The 24,532-nt window shown below is 34.8% G+C and overlaps 1 protein-coding gene across 1 annotated transcript; it reads right to left on the reverse strand.

The window, feature by feature from the left end:
* Positions 1-8,919: 8,919 nt before the first annotated feature.
* LOC100803972 (uncharacterized protein At5g03900, chloroplastic) lies at positions 8,920-24,226 on the reverse strand. Its single transcript, XM_003537288.5, has 14 exons — positions 23,608-24,226; positions 23,146-23,253; positions 22,945-23,048; positions 22,770-22,853; positions 21,215-21,287; positions 21,063-21,128; positions 20,774-20,863; positions 13,526-13,591; positions 13,080-13,216; positions 12,906-12,992; positions 12,754-12,817; positions 11,265-11,408; positions 10,456-10,625; positions 8,920-9,155 (listed from the first exon to the last, which is right to left on the reverse strand). Exons 1-13 carry the CDS (start codon positions 23,956-23,958, stop codon positions 10,482-10,484), a joined length of 1,518 nt encoding a protein of 505 aa, XP_003537336.1. The 5' UTR covers positions 23,959-24,226; the 3' UTR covers positions 8,920-9,155; positions 10,456-10,481.
* Positions 24,227-24,532: the final 306 nt, after the last annotated feature.

Here is a 24,532-nt window from a genome sequence, read left to right on the forward strand (position 1 = left end):
AGTTTGGAGGGCTCTTATTAAGGCATAAAACTCTTTATGATAGGTGGGGTAGTTGAGGGTGGCACTATGATGTTTTTCACTAAAATAAGCAAAAATTATGACCATTTGAAGTTTACATGTCATCTTCGTTAATTATGTTCTTTTCTTCTTTGTGATTAAGTAGCTTCTTTGTTTCTTCTCTGTTATTAAATATGTTATCAAATCTGTTATCAAATATGTTATCCAAATTTGTTATCCTAATCTGTTATCAAATCTGTTATCCAAATCTGCTATCAAATTTGTTATCCATAACTCTGTAACATGTATTAAGCGATCCGCTCCTAGTAAGGATCACATCACTCAGCCTTGCCCAAATCTTCACCAGATTTGGAATACACCAGAGAGTTCGTCAAAGACAACATCTCTACTTATAATGACCTTTCTTTCATATGGAGACCAAACTCATAATCCTTTGACTCCATCTCCATAGACCATAAAGAATCTCTTCTTGGCTCTGGGCTCCAACTTACCTTCACCACGTGATAGTATGTCAAACATCCAAACACCTTCAACATTGAGTATTCATTTGGTTTGTTAGATCATACCTCAATAGGGTCTTAAAGTCTATGGCAGTGGATAGTGAATGATTCACAAGATAGCATGGTGTGTTGACTGCCTCAATCCAAAAACTCCTATTCAAGCCTAAATTGGTATTGCTCATTCTTTCATCTACTATGTTTTGCTTTGGAGTATAGTGTATAGTATGTTTTGTGCACAACCTTTGGGAACTTCATCAAATGTTGCTTCACATAGACACAGTGCTTACAAAACTGAAGAGTTTCAACCTTGTGATTTTCAAGTAACCCTCACTTGCTCAAAATATCTAGACTTTTTTCTCTCATGTGGCCTAAATGTAGATGCCACAAAAAATTATCAGTGGACGAGGCATTTAGCGTATGACTCCCAAATTGCAAAATAGCAAGGACAAAGTCTGTCACAGTGGACCCCTAAGATACTATTTTGTTGGAATGAGTTAGGCATAGGCTCAAACCCAAATTCCAAGATGATATTAGAGCCTATCCTAGATCCATTATTGAGCCACCTGCATTTTTCGCGCACCAGGATGGAAATTCTAGGCGTGAGGGGAAGTGTTGGAAAGCCTCCTTAACTGTGAACCCACTGGCCCGCCTTAGTAGTGGCCTCTTTGGGGTCTATCTTAATTGTAGCATCAGGGGTGATGGTTTAGTCCCACATCGACTAGCGATATGGCTAGATTAAAGTATATGAGTGGGGTTCAATCCTCACCTTATATTATGATGCTTTTATAGTCTTTTTAAGTTCAAGGCATGTCGAATATTTGTTATATAGAGACAAGTTTTGTGATGCCTTTTTAATGCTTTTAAACTAAACTAACGTACCCCAATGCCCAGAGGCTCCTCGCTATGTGAAGGTATAGGGGAGGGTCTTGCACGTAGTCTTACCCCTTGCATATGCAAAGAGACTGTTCTCATATTCAAATCAATGACCAACTGGTCTCTAAGGCACAACTCTACCGTTGTGCCATGACTCACTCTCTGCCTATTTAATGCTATTGCAAATTAAAATTCTTTTAACGTGAAATGTCTGGTTGTTATTGATTGGTATATTTTGAATCTTTGATCAATGTGAGTGGATGTGCATGCATGCATGTATATGGTATCATATTACTGAGTTTGATGGATGGCAGGTTAGGAATACGGGAAGTTGGATGGAAATTGGAAATAGTATAAGTCATTTTGGCATCATGAGTGCCCAAGTTGTTTTTGTTCTGTTACTCTTTGCCCTTACAAATACATACACAAAAGACATCCACTGTTACTCAGCAGTATCATCAACACGTAAGGAAAATTAGGTTTCACCAAAGTGACTCTAAATGAACTAGCTACCTTATTGTCGTGAAAATGACTACTCATTCTTGGTGGTGGCTTTGATGGTTATGACCAACGTGGTATTTATGTTTCTACCCTGGCTAATTTTTATTGTTGTGTAAGCTCCAAAATAGGACTTCCCCTGTCCTTGTTGACCTTGCTATTGGAGCTGAAATTTGGCACTTCAACTAATTTTCGATAGCTGTATTCTTTTCCATCTATAGTATTCAACATTGAGAATAAGTGGCAATGATCAGGAACACAGGTAAAGGCGAGCAAGCAAACATTGTGCCTCACCATGTAAACAAAAATGTTTCATATAAACTTTTTCTTTATATTACTACCTCTTGGTATTTGATTTGTACTAGTCCTGGTCCATGATGGGTGATGGAATTTTTGTTTGATATTGTTTATTGTGGTCAACGCAATGTTAATGTACGTTTTTCACCCAGATAGATTAGTGAGGTTATCTATCGGGATATTACTTTCTCCTACAAACATGCATAAATTTAAATGTCGAGTACTAAAAAAGGATGAAAGGAAAAAAAATGAGGTTTTCACCAAGGGAGATTAGTGAGGTCATCTATCGAGACATTACTTTCTCCTTCAAACTTGCATTAGTGTCAAGTACTAAAAAAAGGATGAGAGGAAAACATTGAGTATCTTCTATTCAAAAGTGTATACAAAAGTTTGAGCTGTTTTCTAAAAGGGTAGAACCAAAGTTTTTAATCTTGTGTTCCTCGAAAGCATCAATGAGAATTCAGTTAAGAAAACACTTGATTTAAAAATAAGAAAAAATTGATAAGGAAACGCACAAGAGATAAAATTTTCCATGATGAATGGTCTAATTATTGGAACTAGACCAATGGAGAAAAAGAAAAGAAAGAGCAATGAATTTCTAAATGGGGCAAAAGTTATGGACAAGGAATTTTAAGTAGATAAATTAGTGTCGGTGTATTCAATTAAGATTTTAAAAGATATTACATAAAAAAACACTTTGGATTTTAAAAATATTATGTAGAAATGTAATGATTTTTATGATTTTTTGAAAAGATTTTTATGATTAGGATTTTATAGTTTGGATTTTAATTGATTTATAAATTATGAATTCATAAGAATTGAAAGAACTTTATAAATCTAAAAGATTTTAAAGTAGTTTGAATTTTAAGAAATCTATTCGAAATTATTTAGATGTTACTAACTCGTTGCTATATTACTTTAGTGCTTAATGTTTATCTTAGATAAGAATGACCATTCAGAAGTTAGAATTGAGGGTATTGTAATGATTGATATAAAAGATATTTATTAATATGTTGTTTTGATGAGGGAGGTTATTACATGACTCATTATTTGTCGGTGGTAATAGTTTATTAACGAGGCCAAGATGACCAAATATTTTAAAATTAACAATGATGAATTATGAGTACATATTTTTTGTTTTGAAATTTTACTTTAAGAATTGATAACTAAAAAGGATAAAATTGGGATGAATTTGGCCCGTGTTTTTTTGTTTTGAATTAATAAAAATGAAAATAGTGTGCACGAGAAATACAAATAATAAAATGAAAAAAAAGTTTAATTGCATGGAAAATGCATAAAATATTGAAGTTGGACCGTTACAATATATAGAATGGCACTGTTGCTCCTATATAGCATTTCTCCACATATCTAAAGCTATACTAGTCCTCCATGCATATAGCATGTTCTCATTCCTGCTCTTCGATTTGAATAACAGATTCAAAATTATGGTCTTTCTTAAGTGGTAATTCTAAAGATGAAGACTCATCAACTGATTCAATTAAAAATTCATTAGAGTGGCATTTTTATGAAGAAGGTTATAACGTGTTGCACATGCTAACACAAGTTTTGTTTGTTTTAAATGAAACAAAGGTGTTGTCTTGAAAATTGTGAACCTTGATTTAAAAATATCAAATACCCTCTCAATAACATTGCTAAAGGATTCATTACAAATATTAAACAATTTGTTTTTGTGTCCCGAGTCATTACCATGACATGTAAAATCTTGTAGATGATATCACACAGCTCAACATAGAGCTAAAAATGACTGCCACTTAGGAAATCCAAAATCTATTAAGAAACATTTACCTAATTATATAATGCAATACATATAAAATTAGTATGAAAAGTAAAAAAAAAAAAAAAAACAAAGCTAACAACATTAACAAATAAAAATATGTGTTCTCTTACACTTTATGCTGGTCTAATAAGTGCCATTAAGTAACTTTTAACCATCACTATTATTAGAGCAATGAATTATTAGAAGAAGAAAAAACCAAATCCCTAATCTCTTAGTTCAGGATCTTTAAAAACACAAGAACTAAAAAAACCCAACTCATGTGTTGGAGATCGAAGTCACGCTATTCCAAACAGAACACAGAGAAGGGAAATCATCTCCGTTAAGACCGCCTCCTCTGACGTCTGTTTTGTCGCTACCTCCTTCTCCGACCATTGTCTCTCTATCAAATCTGCATCATTCTTCTGTTTCTGTTTTGGTCCGCAACAACATGATCCAGCAACGTTTTCTATTTCCATTAATGCCCTTTAGGATTCCATGAGAATCAAAATTACGATTTGGAGGTTTAATTTAGATTTGAGATTGTAATTTTGTTTGTGATGAAATTGTTATTGTTCTGAGATTTTTTGTGAATTCTTATTGAGCACAGAATTTAATTTGATGGTGCAGCGTGACTGGAAATCCGTTGGGTTGTGTAGCTCAATCTTAAAGGAATTTTCATAATTGAAAATAAAATGGCAAGGTTTTGGGACTTGGGATGTATAGCGCAACCTTCAACTCAATTGATTGTACCCTACTGGAATAAGCATCACTAACCAATTAAATCAATAAGGTAAAATTGTACTTTTGGTCCCCCAGTTTATCTCTAATTTTGGATTTGGTCCCCCTATAATTTAATTCACAAATTTGATCCCCAATTTTATAAATCCCTGCAAAATTGGTCCAAGAAGCCCGATTTAGACGTTGACCGTTAACCTCAAATGTTGATTGCCACGTGTCAATGTCATGTGTCAACGTCTGAGTGGTTTCTTGTAAACACTTCATTTTTTGTAGGTAAAGTTGTATTTTTGGTCCCCCAGTTTTACTCTAATTTTGATTTTTATTCCCTTATAATTTAATTCGCACATTTGATCCCTCAGTTTTATAAATCCCTTTATAAATTCAGTCAAATTTCATTATTGGAGAAGTTGTATTTCAAATTTCAAACAAAAATACCATTGTCATACATAAGCCACTTAAACAATCGTATACACATAATACCGCATGGAGAGAAAAAAAGAAAAAAAAATAGGGGATTATTACAGAACCTGTTAAAGTAAGAGATCTGAAAATTTTAGACCCAGGTTAATATTCATGCGCCACTTTCCCAAGTTGAACAACCCTGGAAATGGGAGAGAGACAAAGTGTGATTTTTCTATGGGTTCCAAGTGAGTGAAAAACTTGTGATGAAAAAGAAGTGCAAGATTTATCAAGACCTACCATGTCTCTAGCACCAGTAGCTAAACCATTCAAAAGACCAATTTTCCAGGAACAATTTATAAAGAGATTTATAAAACTGGGAGACTAAATGTGTGAATTAAACTATAGGGGAACCAAAATCAAAATTGGAGTAAAACTGGGGAACCAAAAGTATAATTTTACCTACAAAAAATGAAGTCTTTACAAGGAACCACTTAGACGTTGACACATATCATTGACATGTGACATTGACATGTGACAATCACACGTGACAGTCAACGTCTGAGGTTAACGGTCAACGTCCAAATCGGGCTTTCAGGACCAATTTTGCAGGGATTTATAAAATTGGGGACCAAATTTGTGAATTAAATTATATGAGGACCAAATCCGTAATTGGAGATAAAGTGGGGTACCAATTTTGTAATTTTGCTATAAATCAATTATATTGTAAAATAATTAATGTCGCTATATATAAATACTAAAATTTTTAATATACATTTAAATTTAGATAATAAATTTTATGACAATTAATTTTGATCTAATAATTAATTTATTTACTTATATAAATTTTTATGAAATCTATGATTTTTATTTAAAATTTATATATGCAAAAAAAATACATTATTAGATCAAAATTAATTGTAATAAGATCAAAAAATACATTAGTAAATTTATGTTAATAAACCTATGATTTTTATTTATAATTTATATATGTAAACAAATTAATTATTAGATTAAAATTAATTGTTACAAAATTTATTATCTAAATTTACATGTGCATTAAATATACATTAGAATATTTAGTATTATATATAACATTAATTATTATAATATTATTGGTCTATTTAATAACATGAAAATCACATGTTCAATTTTTGCATGAACCATTAATTCATAAAACATTTTTGAAAAAAAATTAAAAAAGAATGGTTTTGACTACTTTGGAATTGGGTAAAAATATCAAATGGGGTCCTTTTTACAATTTTTTTTTATTAAAATTGGTCTGTTTTGTAGTTATTTACTTTATGGGTCTCTTTTTTTACTACAACGCGTTACTGGATTAGGCGCTTTTCACGAAAAGCTGACACGTGACATGGCGTGACTAGGTGACAAAGGAGGTGGGGCAAGGGGAGGAAGTAGTGGTCTGCCAGGCGCGATCACTAGTGGTGGCCTGCTAGGCATGACCACTAGTTTTTTTTTTTTGTGTTTTAAATTTATTTAATTTATATAAATTGTTATATTTTAGTATTTATATATTTTATTTTTTGCAGATAGGTATTTTATGTTTTTAGTGGATTTATTTGTAGAGGTAATTATTGTTAGTTTGATAGTGTTAGATTTGTTTTTTATATTATAATAATATAAAATTGTTAATTGTTCTTTAAGATAATTATAGATAATAATATTGTTATTTATGATTTGTCATTTAAATATTATATTATTGTTTTTGTTAATATTTAATGATATTAATTAAGATTTATGTTATTTATGATTTATCATTTAAATAGTTAAATAGTTAATATTGTGATTAATGTTAAAATAATTTATTTAATATGTATCATTTTTGTCTGTATTTTTTAAATATTTTTTTATCATAATATTATTGTTATTATTATTTTTTATTTGTGATTTTTATAGTTTTTGTTTTATTATATTAATATTTTTAAAAGTATATTGGATATATTTTTACTGTCACATTTAATGAAATTATTATTATTAATGTTAATTTATATGGATGCCTTGAATTTATATGTTTTTTTATATATATTTAATGATTTATCATTTGAATAGTTAATATTGTGATTAATGTTAAATATACGTGGTTGTTATGGATTCTATGTAATTAACAAGTTAATTGCATTTGACCCAATATTAATAACATCTCAACAACCAGCCGAAAAGAAAACTTTCCATTTCAAAACCCATCCTAACATAACATATTAGCACTTTTTAAAATTTAATTATCAATATATTACATTCTTCTCATAACAAAGTAATATGATTTGTCATTTAAATAATTAATATTATGGTTAATGCTAAAATAATTTCTTTAATATGTATGATTTGTGTCTGTATTTTTAAAATTTTTTATCATATTATTATTATTATTATTTTTTATTTGTGATTTTTATAGTTTTTGTTTTATTATATTAGTATTTTTAAAAATATATTGAATTTATGTATTTTTTTTATATACATTTAATGATGTTAATATTTTTAATTATTTGAGTATTTATGGATATCATTTTTGTTATATTAAAATCATTAGTAAAATGTATTTAAATATATCATAATTTTTTATTTATTATTTATGATGTGTGATTATTAATTTTTTTTCTTTCTATACAAGGGTTTTAATATGACAAGTTCGTCATCTTCTAATCATTATTATGTGGCATCTGAACCATTAGAGGATGATTTATTGTGGATGCAAAAAAATCATATATCACAACATATTTGGAATGGTACTAATGAAAGGATGTTAAAAATCCGACGAGCTACACCACTGTACAATCATAGAGAAGCACCGCCCGACGAAGCAACGATTTCGTAATGCAAATAAAACGGATGAAGAGGGATTTTATAGGAAAGAAGGAAGTGTCAGGCTGACCACCATTAGTGGTCGTGCTTGACAAGCCACTACTTCCTCCCCCTGCCCCACCTCCCTTGTCACCTAGTCACGTCATATCACGTGTCAACTTTTCGTAAAAAACGCCTAATCTAGTAACGCGTTATAGTAAAAAAAGATACCCATAAAGTAAATAACTACAAAACAGACTCATTTTGATAAAAAAAATTTGTAAAAAGTACCCCATTTAATATTTTTGCCTAGGAATTGACCAGTCCATATTGAACTTCAATCCATATTGAACTTTCGAACTCGCAATTCGCATCAGCTTTATAGAAGGGATAAACTGAAATTATGCTATTGTGCTGGATGTCCCAGCAATTGTACTAGTGCACAAAAAAAAAACCCATAAAACAAACACCACTTACGGGAGGTTTCCACACCGCCAAAAAGTGTAAAATTTCATTTCTTTGCCAACGTTAGCCTCAATTGAACTTTAAAAATAAATTAAAGGGCTCAAACGGTAATTTAACCAAATTTAAAAACAAGGTTTCAAAATTCTTTGGTGTTGCTCACAACTTTTAGTATCTTGAGATCTCTATGCCAATCTTGAGACCTTGATAGTAATGTTAATTATAATAAGGTAATACAAATCAAGAGATATCAAACCCTTTCAATTCTTTTGGGATACCTCACCCAAACTTTTATTTTAATTTTTGGTACAAGCTAAGAATTAATGCGCCTCGCAAAATAAAGCAATACGAACTTAGTTTTTTTTTTTTTTTAAACAGAACAATATGAACTTAGTTGTCACCTAGACAAAATGTGAAACTTCCAAACCAATGGGTATCTTACACAATCGTGGTTTCTCATAATCTGTGGAACTTTTATGATAAAGGTTAATTATGTTCTACTTCAACGCGCTAATAAATTTCGAAACTCTGACGTATAAAACATAAATACAAAGGCAATGCCAATTTAACTTACATTGATTGTCCTATAGAAACTTTCACTATTCCTCTTTTATAGATCACATTACAAATTTTATCACTTAAATTACTGGATCTAAGAGAAATGAATTAAGATTGATACTGAACCAGTAAAAGCTGCAATATACCAGGGCTAAATCCAATGCTTTCACAGAAGGCAGCCTAGATGCTGTGCTAAAATTGTCAATACATGGATGGTAAAATGTAGGCTCAACGCCCTGAAATTTTAATGAAACTATGACCCATTCAGTGAAGTAAAGATTTTATTATAACTGGTTTTTATTTCACTGGCTTATAAACTTATTTGACCAAAATAAAGACAATTCATTAACGAGCTTTATCTCATTATTTCAAAACATATTTTCTTGCACTTTTCAAGATGCGTTCAAACTTCTAACTTATAACTTTTCTTATTTATTTTTATCCTCAATGTATAAAAAAATTCTTCCAATACCCCTCCTTAATATTAAGAAAACCCCTCACCCTCACCTTCACAATATTCACACCCTCGTCATCATCACAAGACACTATGAACTTCAAAATTATTGGAAAGTTTAAACCAAACTAGACTAGCCAGGTAACATTAAAAAAAAAAAAAAAAACACCCTTTTCATAAATGGTGCACAAAACCGGTTTGAACAGGTATTTTTTAAAAAAATATTTACTAAATTTAATCTAAAACATTTTTAAAATAAATAGAAACACATTTAAGAAGGATTACAAATTAGAATAAATTATTTTACCAATTATTATTAATTTATCTTATATATAATCTAATCATTTATATTAGTTTTCAATTTTTTGTATCTTGATTTCTTATAATTTTATATTATATTAATTTATCATTTTCTTTATTCTAGATGCAAACTTGTTATTGTTAATAAACATTGTATTTTGTTAAAACGTAAACCTATTAAGATATATTTCATTTGGTCTTTAATGTGTACTTTAAATGTTAAGAACCTTTAAAATAAAATAATGTTTTTATTTTAGCTTTTACTTTTTAGTATTATAAAGTTATTATATTTTTTGTATTTCATATTATTTATGTCTTTTAAAATTATTTTATTATTTCATTAATAATGATTCGACTGTTGAACCATTAAACCTTGAACACTAATACCTTCAAAGGTTCAATGTTCAGTCCAGTTTTAAAAACATTAATTAAAAAAGTATTATTTTACTAGTATTTAAATTTAAAAAAAACAAAATGTTAAGACTTCAAAATTAACTAAAACACTTGAAAGTATAATTATTAGAAATATATTTTTGTCTACAAAACAAAATATAAAGAAAAAAACATATATATAAACATGTTTTGTCATATTTTATATTTATCAACTACTTTAATTAATTTTACAAAACATTTCTAATTTCAATACACGCTCAACATTTTTTAGCTAACAACTTTTTGCTAAAAATTAGCTTTTAACTTTTATATTTGCCAAACAGACCCATGCATTTGCCATCAAAATAATATAACATGAAATACATTCAAATAGAAGTTAAACAGTTTACCTGTATAACAGATTAACAGTTGACCCTTAATCAGACCTCTCTAGCTCCCGAAATTTTTTATCCCATTCGCGAGCTTCATACTCTTGCTCAAGTAAGTCCTTGTCAGTACTATACACAATTTGATCCTGTCCTATGACTGTCTTTTCGGCCATGTCCCGAGCACTGAAAAGCTGAAAGCCAGAACAAAGAATTTCTCAGGGAGATTATGCCTGAGTAAAAGCAATCTCCTATCCCACCTAATAAGTTCCATAGTTGAACTGAGCATATCATAGTGATACACACTTATGTGATCGAGTAAGCAGCTACCATCCAAAACAATATAGAAATGAGATTGAATGCACTAATATAATGATGGACAACTCATTCAAGGAATCATTTCCAAAATTCAATTACATGTTTACAAGGTCATTCAATTTACTAGGAATACTTATAAACTATAAAAAAGAAAAAAAAAAGATAGCCAAGAGTTGTAGAAGTATATAAAGCAAGAAATGAGAGAAATGAATATCTAAAACATTTCCTTGCTCCTTATATATTTTTCCATACACAGACAAGGTTACTGTTGATTTAGAAGAAACACAATATCCTCTATTTATGTGTATTTAATGTAATTAACCTATATAACCAGATATCCACTGCATACTCTGGCACACGGTTTTCACTCAAGAATCCGTCAGTTTCTCTAATTTTAACAGTTGACTTCATAAACTTAAAGAAACATTCTCTTGAATTTTCTAGTAAATAAAAATCAATGGAGGGAGACAATGCTATGCATACTATATAATCAAGATGACTTTCATAAATCATACCTTCTGCCTTAGTGAAGTGTCAGGTAATTCAAGAACTTGTGCACACTGCTGCCTAGCTTTGTTTCTCTTTTCGATATCAGCATTCTTTTTCCGAATAAAAAACCACCGAACAAGAGGAATTGCAAAGAAGGAACCAGCATAAATCTGCAAATATTACCATAGAATATGAGACAGTGATGCTAATCCAATGCTAATAACTACAGTTACAAGATTTACCTTCCTCATCCAGGAAATATTTAACGTTAATGGAAGTGCAAAACAGTTGCCAAATTATGAACACATTTTGTTCTATAATTTTTATATTTCTCTGTGCTTTTTATCTCAAATTTAATTTAATGGCCATGACTCGAGGCAAGGCAAGTGAACTAGTGAAGCATCAATAAAATGATATGTTGATCAACCCTTTTTTTATTTACTCACTTTCTTGTCATTCTTTAGGATCATCTCATCCATTATGTGATCAAACCCACTTTATCAGGTTCGCGGAGTGAAGCTTTCTTGCAAACTATTACTGCGATGCTGCAATATGTTTGGGGTCTAGCCTTTCTATAATAGAGGTTGAGTTATGGCTGGAATGTATATACCTTATTTAAGGGGTTAAGATTTTTACAAAGGATCAGGGTTTGAATTTGATAAGATTCGGGTAATGCATTTTATTGGTCAATTTAATTACCCATTTGGCTCCTATGGCTGTAAGAATTTTTTCTTTTAGTCCCTATAGTTTAAATCTTCCCGTTTTAATCCCTATAGTTGTCATTTTTTTTACCTTTTTAGTCTTTGTAATCTAAAGTCGCTTAATGCTGGTTGAGATGAACGTGGATTAAATGAGCCACATCACATTCATTTCAAAAAACGTTAGTTGAAACTTGACGGCAAAGACTAAAAGGGTAAAGAAATGGCAACCATAGGAACTAAAAAGGAAAGTCATTGCAACTATAAGTACCGAAAGGGTAATTAAACCCTTTTATTTATCATCTAGTCATACAGTTTTCTCCATTTTTCTATTTTTTTCTTCCTTCATAAATTACATAGATATCAAGAAAGTGACCACACTAATGCACATAGGAAGTATATCATTAGAGAAAACATAAGTTAAACCCAACTACTAATCATGAACTTATCATCTTAAATTTGCAGCAACATATTGCCTTCAAATTCTCAAAATTAGAAATATCATCATCCTCTATCAAAATGCTCCTTAAAAAAGATAATTTGCAACTCCTTTTCCAATATTGAACAACTTAGTGCATGTTTGGAGTGAAGTTAGAAATGTTGTGTGCTATTGGAAAAAACCCAAGTCCCTTATTGGCTAAAGACAAAGCCAAGATAGAGTATAAAAGTGAGGTGCAATCCTAACCTCTTGAGCTAGCTTTTGGATTGAGTTAAGCCCCAAACCGACATTCTAAGATGATATCAGAGCCTATCCTAGATTCATTAAATGGGTCACCCAGCATATCATCCGTTAGAAAATAGAAATACTGGTCATTACCTGAAGAAGAGGAAATATGTCGGCTACAAATTTAATGAAGCTACTGGGTGCAACAGCCGTATCTCTTTGGATCAACAAAAAAACAGAAGTGAGGGCACTGAAATAACATAAGCGAAAAACTAATGTTCTAATGCATCATGTGAAGGGTATACTTCAACATGGTTCCAAGAATAATAACTCCAAACAGATTGAGGCCACCCAGGCCAATGACCATTGCTCTCTCTGACGTTCCAGTTATACTACAATAGAACAAACACTAATGTTATGGTTTAATAAAACATAGATGGATAACTACGACTAGGTCACAAAAAAATACAATAAAGAACCTGAATTGCCATTTTTTCTCCTTGAAAAACTTCTCAATTCCAACCCAATCTGCCCATCTCCTTCCAACATATTCTTTTCTCTTACTCTTTTGAGAAGCTGTCGTCTGCAAAGATGGAAACCTATATAGAATATTTCCCTGCATAACAAGCAATCTGCAAGTATATATAAAAAGAGGGGAAATAAGGGGAAAAATAATTCATAGAAGAAATCAATAAATACTTTATATTTTATACATGAGTGGCAGAAGGTATTGTTATATGAGCAAGAAATTAATGCCTTCTGTAAAAACAAAATGCATTACATCCTTAAAAAAATTAGGCAAGTTATGTGTGCCAACTAGTGAGTGGAAACAAATAACAATTCTAAGGACTAATATACAGTATCATCTTGTAAACATCATTTGAGAGGAAAATGAGGAAGGGCAGAAGTTATTGTCTCAGTATACCTCCTCGTCAACCTCAGGTTGACCATCAAATCGTAAGAGCACAGGTAAGATATAGGATTCATCATCCTGTAACCATCCAAAGATACAAAGTTAAAAAGTAGGAATAAAAACAGAGAATAACATTATATCAAAAATGCTGGTCAAATATGTTTTGTCTATGTTAAATAAGCATATTTTAATTTTGGTCCTTGTAAAAGTTTTTGTTGGTTTTCACTGGTATAAAATCCGAAACCAATACTTTTGGTCTGATAGGTATCTACTATCAGTATAACCAAAAACAAGGTAAAGAAACAGAGCAGCAAAGATAAAAGTAAACCAAACGAGAGCAGATGCTCCCCCAAGCTTGAGAAAGGTTCTCACAGCTCCCAATTCTATTGACAAAATATCGCATACCTTCTACAATCTCGACTTCAATATAACAGAAACATTCTCTCTCTCTCTCCTCTAACTGATTTCCACTAACACTCTCCTCTAACAGAAAGGGGTCAGGCCTTTGTCAACTTGGGCCTTCGAGTATGTCTTAAAGGGCCTATTTCATTTGGAAACTAAATTCCTATCAATACCATCCCCTATGAAATTTGCCTTGTCCTCAAGGTAGAAACTGGGAAATTTGTCCTTGATGGAATGTGCCACTTCCCAAGTTGCCTCTTCCGTGGGTTGTGACGTCCAAAGGATCAGCCATTCCTCCATTGGTGTGCCCTGATGCTTCCTGACACGAGTAGCAAGTATAGCTTCCGGACTGGATGTTTCTGAGTCATCAATCTCCAACATCAGGGGTAAGGAACTCACCGCGGAACCATTCTGCACTGACCTTCAGAGCTGAGACACGTGAAAGACAGGATGAATGCGGGCCGAATCATGAAGCTTAAGTTCGTAGGCCACCTCTGCCACTTGCGAAAGGATTTGATAAGGCCCAAAGTAGCGTGGGGACAATTTGGGATTAATGCGTAGTGCAACAGATTGTTGCTTATGTGGTCATTGCCAAACGCGAGGAGGTGTTATACCAAAATTCTGCCGAGGACAACCACAAATGCCACTTGGTAGGCTGTTTTGAAGCAAAGCAGCAAAGGAAGGTTTCCAATGACCACCTCCATTTGGCCATCGATCCGGGGGTGTAAGTGGTGCTCATCTTGAACGTGGTCCCCTAGAGACAAAACAACTCAGTCTAGAATTTGATGAGGAACAGTGGTCTCTATCATTGATAATGGATTTGGGAAATCCATGAAGTTTAGCAACATCCTGTATGAAGGCTTCCGCTACTGTTCACCTCATAACCCTGGGAGCGTGGTAATCCTGTGATGAAATCCATAGAGATTTCCTCCCAAATTCTCTCTAGAATTGGAATGGGTTGGAGCAGACCCACAGGGGACATGGCGTGATATTTGTTCCTCTGGCAAACATCACACCGACAAATATAGTCCATAATGGACTTCTGCATCCCCTTCCAAAGAAAGGACAAAGCGAGCCTCTTGTAAGTCTTGGTGAACCCCGAATGTCCTCCTACAACTGTGTCATGAAATTAAGCTAAGAGTGTGGAAATCAAAGCTAAGGTCTTAGGCAGCATTAGATGACCCTTAAAGAATAAAAATCCATCGCGAAGGGTATAGTTGCGATTGGTGTTAGGGTTGGATTGCAGGGCACTGCTCAATTGAGCCGAGTTGGGATCCTGCTGAACTTCTGCACGTATCCTTGGGAAATACACCCAATAAGGACTGATCGAGATGGCATGAAGTTCAGGAGCAAGGTGTTGACAGGATAAAGCATTCGCATCCTTGTTATCAGGGCCTGGTTTGTAAATGACTTCAAACTGATACCCCATGAGCTTGGATAACCAGCATTATTGGTCCGTAGTGGTAAGGCGCTATTGTAAAAGGTGGTGAAGACTGCAATGGTCAGTGTAAACCTTAAAGCTCCTCCCAAACAGGTAATGACGCCAATGTTGAACAGATAAAGTCAGAGCCATAATCTCCTTTTTATAGACTAATTTGGAGATCGTCCAGGGTGAAAGCGCCTTACTAAAATAGGCATTAGGTTGTCTGTCTTGCATGAGAACTGCACCGAGGCCATGACCAGACGCATCACATTCAATAAAGAATCTTGGTAAAGGCTAGTAAGGCCAAGACAGGAAAGGAAGCCAAACGGCGTTTGAGATCTTCAAAGGCACTGGCCTGAGCCGATCCCCAACAAAACCCATCTTTCTTGGTGAGCGCCTTAAAGGTTGGACAATCTTGCTGTACTTTCGAATAAACCGTCAATAATAACCTATAAGACCCAGAAACCTGCATACATCTTTGGCATTGAGCGGAGTACGCCAATTCACCACTACTTGAACCTTGGTTGGGTCCATTTGGACACCTTGACCCGAGATCACATGCCCCAAATAGTAGACGAAGGGTAAACCAAAAGCACACTTTTTACGATTGGCAACAAAATGGTGGAGGGACAATAGTTGTAGCACCTTTGTGAGATGAACGAGATGGGAAGGCCAGTCGGGGCTATATATCCAGATGCCATCGAAGAAAACCAAAACACATCGACAGAGGAGGGACGAAACACCGAATTCATTGTTGATTGAAACGTGTAAGGCACATTGACCAGCCCAAATGGCATAACGAGATATTCGTAATGGCTCTCATGGGATCTAAAAGCAATTTTGGGAATATCCGCTTCCCTCATCCGAATTTGGTGGAAACCAGATATCAAATCTATCTTGGAATAAACTTGGGAGCCATGAAGTTCATCTATCAATTCACTAATGGTAGGAATCAGATACTCATCCAAAACTGTGACCCGATTCAGAGCTCAGAAGTTGACGCACATCCTCTAGGTCTCATCCTTTTTCTTGACGAGAATAATAGGATTGGAAAAAGGGCTTACCGAATTGCGGATGATGTCATCATAAAGAAGTTCTCCCACTTATTTCTTGATCTCATCTTTATGGTGGTAAGTGTATTGATAGGGACAGACACTGGCGGTTTTGGAACCCAAAATTAAGGAGATAGCATGATCATGGGTAAGCCACCTCGGGAGGCAAAAACGGAAGCATATTGGTCCAAGACAAGCTATAACTCTAGAGTCTCAAATATAGGAAAAGCACGAAGAATCGAGTTGGAGGAGGGTGGTATCCACCATAGCCACACCGTGTAAGAGGCCCTACAAAGTTGGAGAACGGTGAGCATCATGCATGTGGTGGCCCTACAATGTAATCAACTGGCCATTGTCTTCAAAGCTGATTGTCTTTTTCTGCCAATCCATCGTGGTCTTCCCAAATGTCTCCAACCACTCTACACAAAGAATGATATCAACGCCACCTAAATCCAGGACATATGCATTGAGTATGATAGTGTATCGACCCAGTTTGACACGCAGAGCGTTGCAAATGCCCTGAGATGAGCACTTCTTGCCATTACCAAGGCCCACACAAAATTGCCTAGTAGTTGTGACTGGAAGGTTGAGGGAGCTAACCAGAAGTTGTGCCTGGCGCCACTATTGACCAGGAAAATGGGATAGCCGACCAACTGCCCTTTGAGTTTAAGAATTTTAGATTGGACCAAATCACCTAGATCAGTGCGCAATAAACCAAAATATGACAGACCATGTCATGAACATCCTCGTCTAGCACGTCATCAAATTGAGGAATGGATTTGATGATGGGGACGAATCATTTGGTGGGTCGTCTCCTTCCCAAATGAGAAGGCACAGGTGTTGGTAGGCGCAAACATGGGTCGAGCCCTAATTTCCGCCACACTTGAAGCAAAGCCCGCGACTCCTGCGGTCTATTAATTTTGGGTAAGACAAGTTATGGGTACCCAACCAGGCAAACGCTGGACTCGAGTGGGTCGGGCCAGATCTAGGGCTCCACGGATTGGGTCGGGTGGGTGGATCCAGTGGTAATAGATATAGACAGTTAGTTAGTTAGCAGCTGAGTCATTGTTGACTCAACATAACAGTTAGTCAGTTATACAGACAGTTAGTCAGTTAGCAGCTGAGTCATTGCTGACTCAGCATAACAGTTAGTTAGACTAACTGTTATGTAGTTAGAATTCTTTATAAATACATTGTTGAGCATTCAGTTGTAACAAACCAATTTCATAATACAATAACAGTTTCTTAGCTTTCAGTTTTATCTCTTTCTCTTTCACTGATATGAATTTCTTCAGGTGGCCTGTGAACGAGGTCCACCAAAATGGTGACTGTCAGAATACCACTAACTGTTATGCTGAGTCATTGCTGACTCAGCATAACAGTTAGTTAGACTAACAGTTATGTAGTTAGAATTCTTTATAAATACATTGTTGAGCATTCAGTTGTAACAAACCAATTTCATAATACAATAACAGTTTCTTAGCTTTCAGTTTTATCTCTTTCTCTTTCACTGATATGAATTTCTTCAGGAGGCCTGTGAACGAGGTCCACCAAAATGGTGACTGTCAGAATACCACTGTATATTGTATTTTCTTTTTTAGATTACCTTGTATTCTATTTAAGAGCACATGCTCTTCTATCAATAATATAAGAAAATTATCCTTTGACATGGTATCAATGCTCCAAAATTTATGGGAGCCTGTGTAAACTCATGGCCAGCATTGCCACACGTTTTTTCTTCCGCTGAACGGCCTGCATTGCCGGGTTTTTTCCCCTCCCTTTGACGGCATATATTGTCGTTTTTTTCTTCCCTAAAACACCCTCCATGCCTTTGAATCTCACCCAACAAAACTAAGAATGTCTACAACAACCAATAACCCCGCCCAAGCCGAAAATACCGACACTGTTGAGCTGCAAAATATTCAACCCGGCCTTCTTCTCAATGGAAAAAACTACCTTAAATGGTCTCACTTTGTCCAAACCTTTCTAAAAGGGAAGGGCAAATTGAATCATCTTATTGGGAAAGATGTCACAAAATCCACAGACAGTACCATTGGTGCATGGGATGAAGCAGATGTAGTAGTGATGTCGTGGCAATGGAATTCCATGGTGCTAGAGGTGAGCGATGCTTGCATGTTCATGAAGACCGCCAAGGACGTGTGGGATAGCTGTAAGCAAAACTATTACGAGGTTGGTGATGCTGCTCAAATTTATGAAATTAAGATGAAGATCGCGACTACCAAACAAGGAGACCGATTCGTTAGTGAGTATGCCCAGACTGTAGAATCTTTGGCTGAAGTTAGACCATTATGAACAATTTGAATCAAAATGCATAGAAGATGCTGATTTACTCAAACGTTACAAGGAGAAGGACAAAATCTATAAGTTCTTGACAGGGCTAAATAGTCAGTTTCATCCTATAAGAATTCAGGTGCTAGGAAAGCAGTTATCCTCACTCAATGAAACCATGGCTGCCTTCCGGGTAGAAAAAGCACGTCGGGGGGGTGATGATGGAGTCTCAATCCACTGAAAGTTCTGCCTTAGTTGCACAAAAGGAAAAGAAGATTGATCAATGTTAGACCGGTCAACCTGGAGGTGTAGCCCCCAAGATGGAGATCGACAAAGGGGAAAACAAGGATTCTCTATGGTGTACCTTTTGTAAGAAGCAAAGACACACCCAAGACAGATGTTGGAAACTTCATGGTAAGCCTCCAAATCAAAACTAAAATTGGACCACCAAAGGTACTCAACGAGGAGAACCAACACAAGCCCATCTAACTCAGTCAGGTGCTGCAGTGAGAAGTCCTTCCAGACCCCTTACAAATTACAATATAGAAGAAATTAAAAAATTGAGGGAAGTCCTAGAGACTTTAGTCAAACCCACAAACACATGTAGTTCTTCCTTGGCATTGTCAAGTACTTCCCAAGCCTATGCTCTCAGTGTTCTACAATCTACTGCACAAGTGACATGGGTTGTTGATTCTGGAGCTACGGATCACATGACTCATTCCTCTACTGAATTTATCTCATATAAACCTTGTCCCAGCAATAAAAAAATTGCAATTGCAAATGAGGACGTCCACCCCTTCCACTGCGGCCTCCTCCTCTTCCACGAGGTGCAACCATGGCTGATGTTTCCACAACATCAACTAGATTTTCATTTTTCAACACATGAGGCACACGAAGAAGTCTAGTGATGAGAGAGTCCATTGACGGAACTTGGTCTCCAGCAAGAACTTGATCACGCACATGATCAAAATCTGAGTGTAGGCTCCTCAAGATAAGAACCATGTAAAACTTGTCCAGCTTCTTATTCACTAGACTATTTAGCAGAAGCCATTTCTGATCAAAAACGGAAACCCTAATGAAGAAGAAGAGGGAAACGCAAGGGCTGGAACAAACAACTTGCCAAAACCGAAAGACAAGGCCTGAAAACGTGTTCAGGTGAAGACGACAAAGATGCCGGAACAGGTCCGATGAACTTCCAGCGACTGGAGTGCGGCGCGTGAAGGCCACGCGCCGAAACTGGCACGAGACTATGGCGGCGCGTGGAAGGGAGTTTGGCCATGCGACTTCCAGGGGTGAGTCGCGCTCTTCAAGGCGCACCCAACCCTGAGTTCGCCGAGAGAAATGGTGGCCGAAGACAGTGGCGGACGGTGGCCGGAGAACCTGCTCTGATGCCAAGTTGAAGTTTGAATTTGTGAGGAAAATGTCACTCACTGACTACTTTCTTTATTGCTTTCAAATAACATATATAGAGAGAGAGTACAAAAGAGTAGGAGAGGGACAGCTGTTCACAATGACACAATACTGTTGTCCTCTAAATAAAGTTGAATTACAATAGCAACCACACTCAAAACTACACACACATTTAACAGAAACCATTACTCTATAAAGGCAGCATTTACATAAGAATATAATAATTGTTTCAAGTCAACATCATTTGAAAAACAGCAAATTGATATTAAGCTGCTAATTTCAGTATCCACGAGCTAAAAAATAGAGAAATTGTTTCTTCAATTTTATTATTGACAGCTGGCAATGAAGCAAAGATCTAGTAAAATAATAGAATAAAAGCCAAACAAAATGTATGTAAAATATGTTGTGAAAATTCATCATGTTCAATTCCTACTGAAATGTGCTACAAATAAGGTTGGACAAATCCATGGGCTGAGCAACAAACTTATTTATGTCAATGCAAAATACAATTTTTTTATTTGATAAATATCCTTGTTAAACAAATAATACTATGTTATGTGCGTTGAATTTCTGCGTCCAGGAAAATGCCACTCTTTTTCGCTTCCATTTATCACATAAAATATGCACGTCTGAGCTTGTAGACGCAAAAGGAAGAAGTGCAGAACCAAACATATACTAAATTACCTTAATTCCCTCTGTAGAATCTATATCAAGATATGGAGCAAGTTCTTCCGCTGCAACAACGCCACCATTAGATGCTATGTATTGCCCAATCTGTACATAAGACAAGTGGATCAAAGGAAATAAACATGCAAAGATAATGGAAAGTTTAAAAAAAAAAAAAAAAAAGAATAATGCACAGCATTTTAACAAGTAATGTGAAAAATGGTACCAACTCAACTATGAAACAAAATATAAAAAAAAAAAAAAAATCAAAGGCAACAGACCACTGAATTCAGTCCTCAATTATTACCAACTTCCATCTCTCTTCTTCAATTCCTTGATTGGGATCACCATCTCCGAATACAAAGGAGAAGACCTACCAGAAAACAAAAAATCCTTATCTTTATTTAGAAACAAAAAGGGTCCGGGGGGATGACATGTTATTTCATTTGCATCACACACCGATTCAATGAAGTTCATCTTGTCATCATCAGCTTGTGGCCTTTGCCTCCTATAATAATATGGATCCCAGTACCTTCCATGGGATAAAAAGAAATTATGTCTCCAAACATTTCTCTCAAAAAGAAATGAGTTGTTTTTTATTTGCATAAAACTAGATACATGTGCTACAAACTGAGAATATAACAGGAGGAATGAAAATACTCCCTCCGTTCCTAATTATAAGACCCTTTTCAGAAATTTGTTTGTACCTTTTTATAAGATCCTTTTCTAATTTCTAGATGCATTAATTATTTTTTTTCCTACATACCCTTAATTATTTTCTCTCCGAACATTAATGAGAAGCAATTAAGTGAAAAGAGAGATAAAAAAAGGGTAATTTTGGAATGATAGTACCAATAATTGAAAGATTTAATTTGATTAACTAAATCAACTACTTTTCTTAAGGGGCGTGAATTAGTTGAAAGGGTCTTATCATTAGAGACGGAGGGAGTATAATTAATTCAATCTAAAGTTTAAACAAATTCAATTCAACTTACCCAGTTCCCCTACACATCTATCCGCATAGGCTCAGAAAAATGTTAGGCCATATAGTATACAACAGTGTTATATGGTCTGTTAGTAATATCTCTCCCATACCACATTTTTGAACGTTCATTCCCCATTGTGGGTCGTGTTACAAAAGCTGATCTGTTATCTGTTGTTCAGCTTTTATAAAGCTATTCATTGTTGTGTCTACTTTGTACTTATTGCAAATATGCTGAGTGACTCACTCAAGCTTTTCTTCAATCTAAAGTCTTCAACTTGGTATCAAAGCAGGTTCGATCTCACTCACCTCACACTGAATGACATTCTCATCCTTGACTTGTACACCAAAACGATAAATGGATTGGTTGAATGCTTGAGTTCTTTACCATCTACTTAGAAACAAAATGGCTAACTTTTGTTGTGTCATTCTCTCAAGGTTCTTATCAGTTGATACCAGAGGTTTCCACCGTGTCTCAGCTGCAAGCAAGTGGCACAGGTGGTGCCAACATCATTTCAGTGTTCTCCCCAATCTAGTTAAAGGGCTACTGCACACAACCAACCCGCATGAGCATTGGGGTTGCAGAGCATAGTGGGATGTTAGGATCCAATTGAAAGGTATGGGAGTTGAGTCCCACATTGGAAGTTTGAGATTCTAGTGTAGGGTTTATAAGGTCTTGGGCTCTCAGTCTCCAACTATAACAACCAGCTGTGTGGTTCTCCTAAGGTTCTTATCATAATAAGGGGGAAAAGTAACCTAATTTAACTACATTGCATCACCTTGACCAATGTTAAATAAGTACGTGTTAAGTGACCACACTAATTTCTTTAAGCCTATCTTCCTTTTTTTTCCTCTTCTTTGTTAGCCTGTCTCTTGTCTTCCTTATCTTTTCTTTTCTTTTCTTTTTCTCAAGCATATCAAAACTTCATTAGCAACCAAAAGTACATAATTTTTCAAATTCTGAACCAAGAAGATAAATTTTATGAAAATTTGTATAAAATGCAAGTCCTACACTATATAAAAGAGAATTACCAGAATAAATCAACAGGATTAAAGTAGAAAGTGAATCCTGAATCATATGACCTGCCTCCACGCCTTCCACGATTGTCCTCTTCACTGTAATAAAAAAAGAATATTCCCTCATTCACATTACTAAATTTTTCAGGATAAATTATGATCATAGATATCGAAATTACATATGAAGCACCTTCTACTGCTAGTTACAAGAGCAATTATTGTAGTGTAAACAATAACAATGGATGCAATAAGTGCTGTCCCAAAAGAAACCCTTATAAAGTATTCTCCTGCAGCCTGTCAAAGTGAAAGCCATACAACAACCACAGTCAATTGATAAAATAAAACATCATCAACAAGTGTTAGCAGAGAAGACAATAGATAATCTTGATACCTTGGCCTTTTCAAAAAATGGCTCAGCTTTAATCCTAAATGACTTGGCACCAAGCCTTGATCGATAATCTTTTGGAAATACATACAGAACGTCACCTTCCTCAGAAACCTGCAGAGATCACAGTGGCACAATTGTACAACACCACATGAATAATTAAAGATAAAAATTAGGCTAAAATATATTGAAGGTCTTGATAAATAACCGAATTTTGTTCTAGGTCCATAATAAACTTTTCTATTGTTTTGAGTTCCCAATATATTAAAACTTTTTGTTTTGAATCTCTGTCATTAATTAAGTGATGACATGTCCCCTCACAGCTGAATCTTCCAAAGATCATACATGGATGTGATGGTGTCCCGTTTGATAACATGGACTCAAAACAAAATACGATTATTTATTATGGACTTTAAACATATTTAAAACTAAAAATTAAAAAAAAAATGGTAACGTAACGTAAAGTACCTCTAAGAAGCCATTTGTGTCAGCAGCAAGAGCTTGGAGAGCCTTCTGAGCCTGATTCAAGTTGAGGCCAGCCCTGCTAGCCACATCCCCAATGGTCATTCTCCCTCCACACTCATCCACAGCATCCATCGTTCGCTTTCTCACATCAGAAGGCAACTTGTCGGTTTCCACTGCGCCACCCGGCCCCGCCACCAAAACCCTAGAATCCCATACCCTTTTCGTGACTCCCCCAATTACCGGGTTTTGCTGCACGGAAGGGAATGCTATTGCCTGCTTCGAGGTGAAGGAAAGTAGCCGCCGAGCAAGCCTACAAGTGGGGGTCACAGTGATGCACGTAGAGATGGACGCCATTTCAGTGTTTAGACATGGAAGATAAAATGCTTTGGTTGTGCTGTGTGTGTGAGTGTCTGTCACACCTAAAATCCCAAGAATTGTGAATTTGTAAGATATTTAGGATCGTATTCTGAGGAAAATAAATAAATAAAAATAAGGCTTGTGTGTTTAGACATGGAAGATAAAATGCTTTGGTTTTATGGTTCACATTCTAGTGTTTCCAATGAAGAGAAGCGGGAGCGGAAGGATGAGGCTCGTGTATTGACTCCATTAGGGGTTTCAGGATTGATTTCAATGTTGTTTTAACTTACAATTAATATGAACCAAACAAGAAAATTATGTATAATGTGATTTTGTTTGATTTAAATTGTTTATAAAATTTAAATCAAACAAAATTAATTTTTTATGGTTTCTCTGATTTGATTTTTGTGGTTTAAAAATTTGTTAGTAAATAGTAAAAAATGTTTAAAAAATTTATTATAATTGAACAAAACTTAAATAATAATTAATTCAACAATCAACAATATAAATGATAAATTTATAGTTTCAACTTGAATAATAATCATTCAATTTAAATAATAAATAAGTAAAC

This window comes from Glycine max, chromosome 11 (genome assembly GCF_000004515.6).
Source record: "Glycine max cultivar Williams 82 chromosome 11, Glycine_max_v4.0, whole genome shotgun sequence".
In the NCBI taxonomy this organism is placed as follows: Eukaryota; Viridiplantae; Streptophyta; class Magnoliopsida; order Fabales; family Fabaceae; genus Glycine; species Glycine max.

Bases quoted from the DNA above. Each gene is read 5' to 3' on its own strand.
- LOC100803972 (XM_003537288.5), bottom strand. From the start codon at position 23,958: ATGGCGTCCATCTCTACGTGCATCACTGTGACCCCCACTTGTAGGCTT. The intron at 13,217-13,525 runs GTATACTGAGAC...CTTGTTATGCAG, and splicing joins AACCTGAGGTTGACGAGGAG to GGAAATATTCTATATAGGTT. The intron at 10,626-11,264 runs GTATGATTTATG...TCTGGCTTTCAG, and splicing joins ACACTTCACTAAGGCAGAAG to CTTTTCAGTGCTCGGGACAT.